This window comes from Plasmopara halstedii, assembly GCF_900000015.1.
Source record: "Plasmopara halstedii genome assembly, contig: Scaffold_1211, whole genome shotgun sequence".
Lineage (NCBI taxonomy): Eukaryota > Oomycota > Peronosporomycetes > Peronosporales > Peronosporaceae > Plasmopara > Plasmopara halstedii.
Window position 1 is genome coordinate 626862 of NW_020188126.1, and position 348 is coordinate 627209.

The window sequence follows — 348 nt, forward strand, 5'->3', positions numbered from 1 at the left end:
CGAACAAATTTCATTTTTTCTGTACATGTATTTCGCTTCGCGCCAAAAGCACCACTATTGAATTTGCCTAAAATTTCAAGGAATCATTTCATCATTTTCTCGAGTATGGTAACCACAGTATCTAACTTTCGATCTCTGGCTAAGTGTGCATCACGAAAGACAACAAGTGCGTCTTCTATCGTCACAACAAAGTCAACGACATCCAGTGTTCGTAAATCTCGTAACATTGGACCTTTGAAAGGAGTTGTTGCCATGGTGGACGTACGTGTGGGTATTGACGCAGATATTGACTGCAGTGATATCGTATCCCAAAAGTTGCGTGAATTGGGAGCGTCCACTGTGAAGCGC

The 348-nt window shown here is 42.2% G+C and overlaps 1 protein-coding gene across 1 annotated transcript; it reads right to left on the minus strand.

The window, feature by feature from the left end:
* Positions 1–10: 10 nt before the first annotated feature.
* On the minus strand, positions 11–254 carry PHALS_00814 (uncharacterized protein; the record flags this gene model as incomplete). The annotated part of the gene is made up of 2 exons (XM_024730552.1): positions 11–67; positions 114–254. The coding sequence occupies 2 exons, from the start codon at positions 252–254 to the stop codon at positions 11–13; spliced, it is 198 nt and encodes a 65-aa protein (XP_024580818.1).
* Between the last annotated feature and the right edge of the window lie 94 nt (positions 255–348).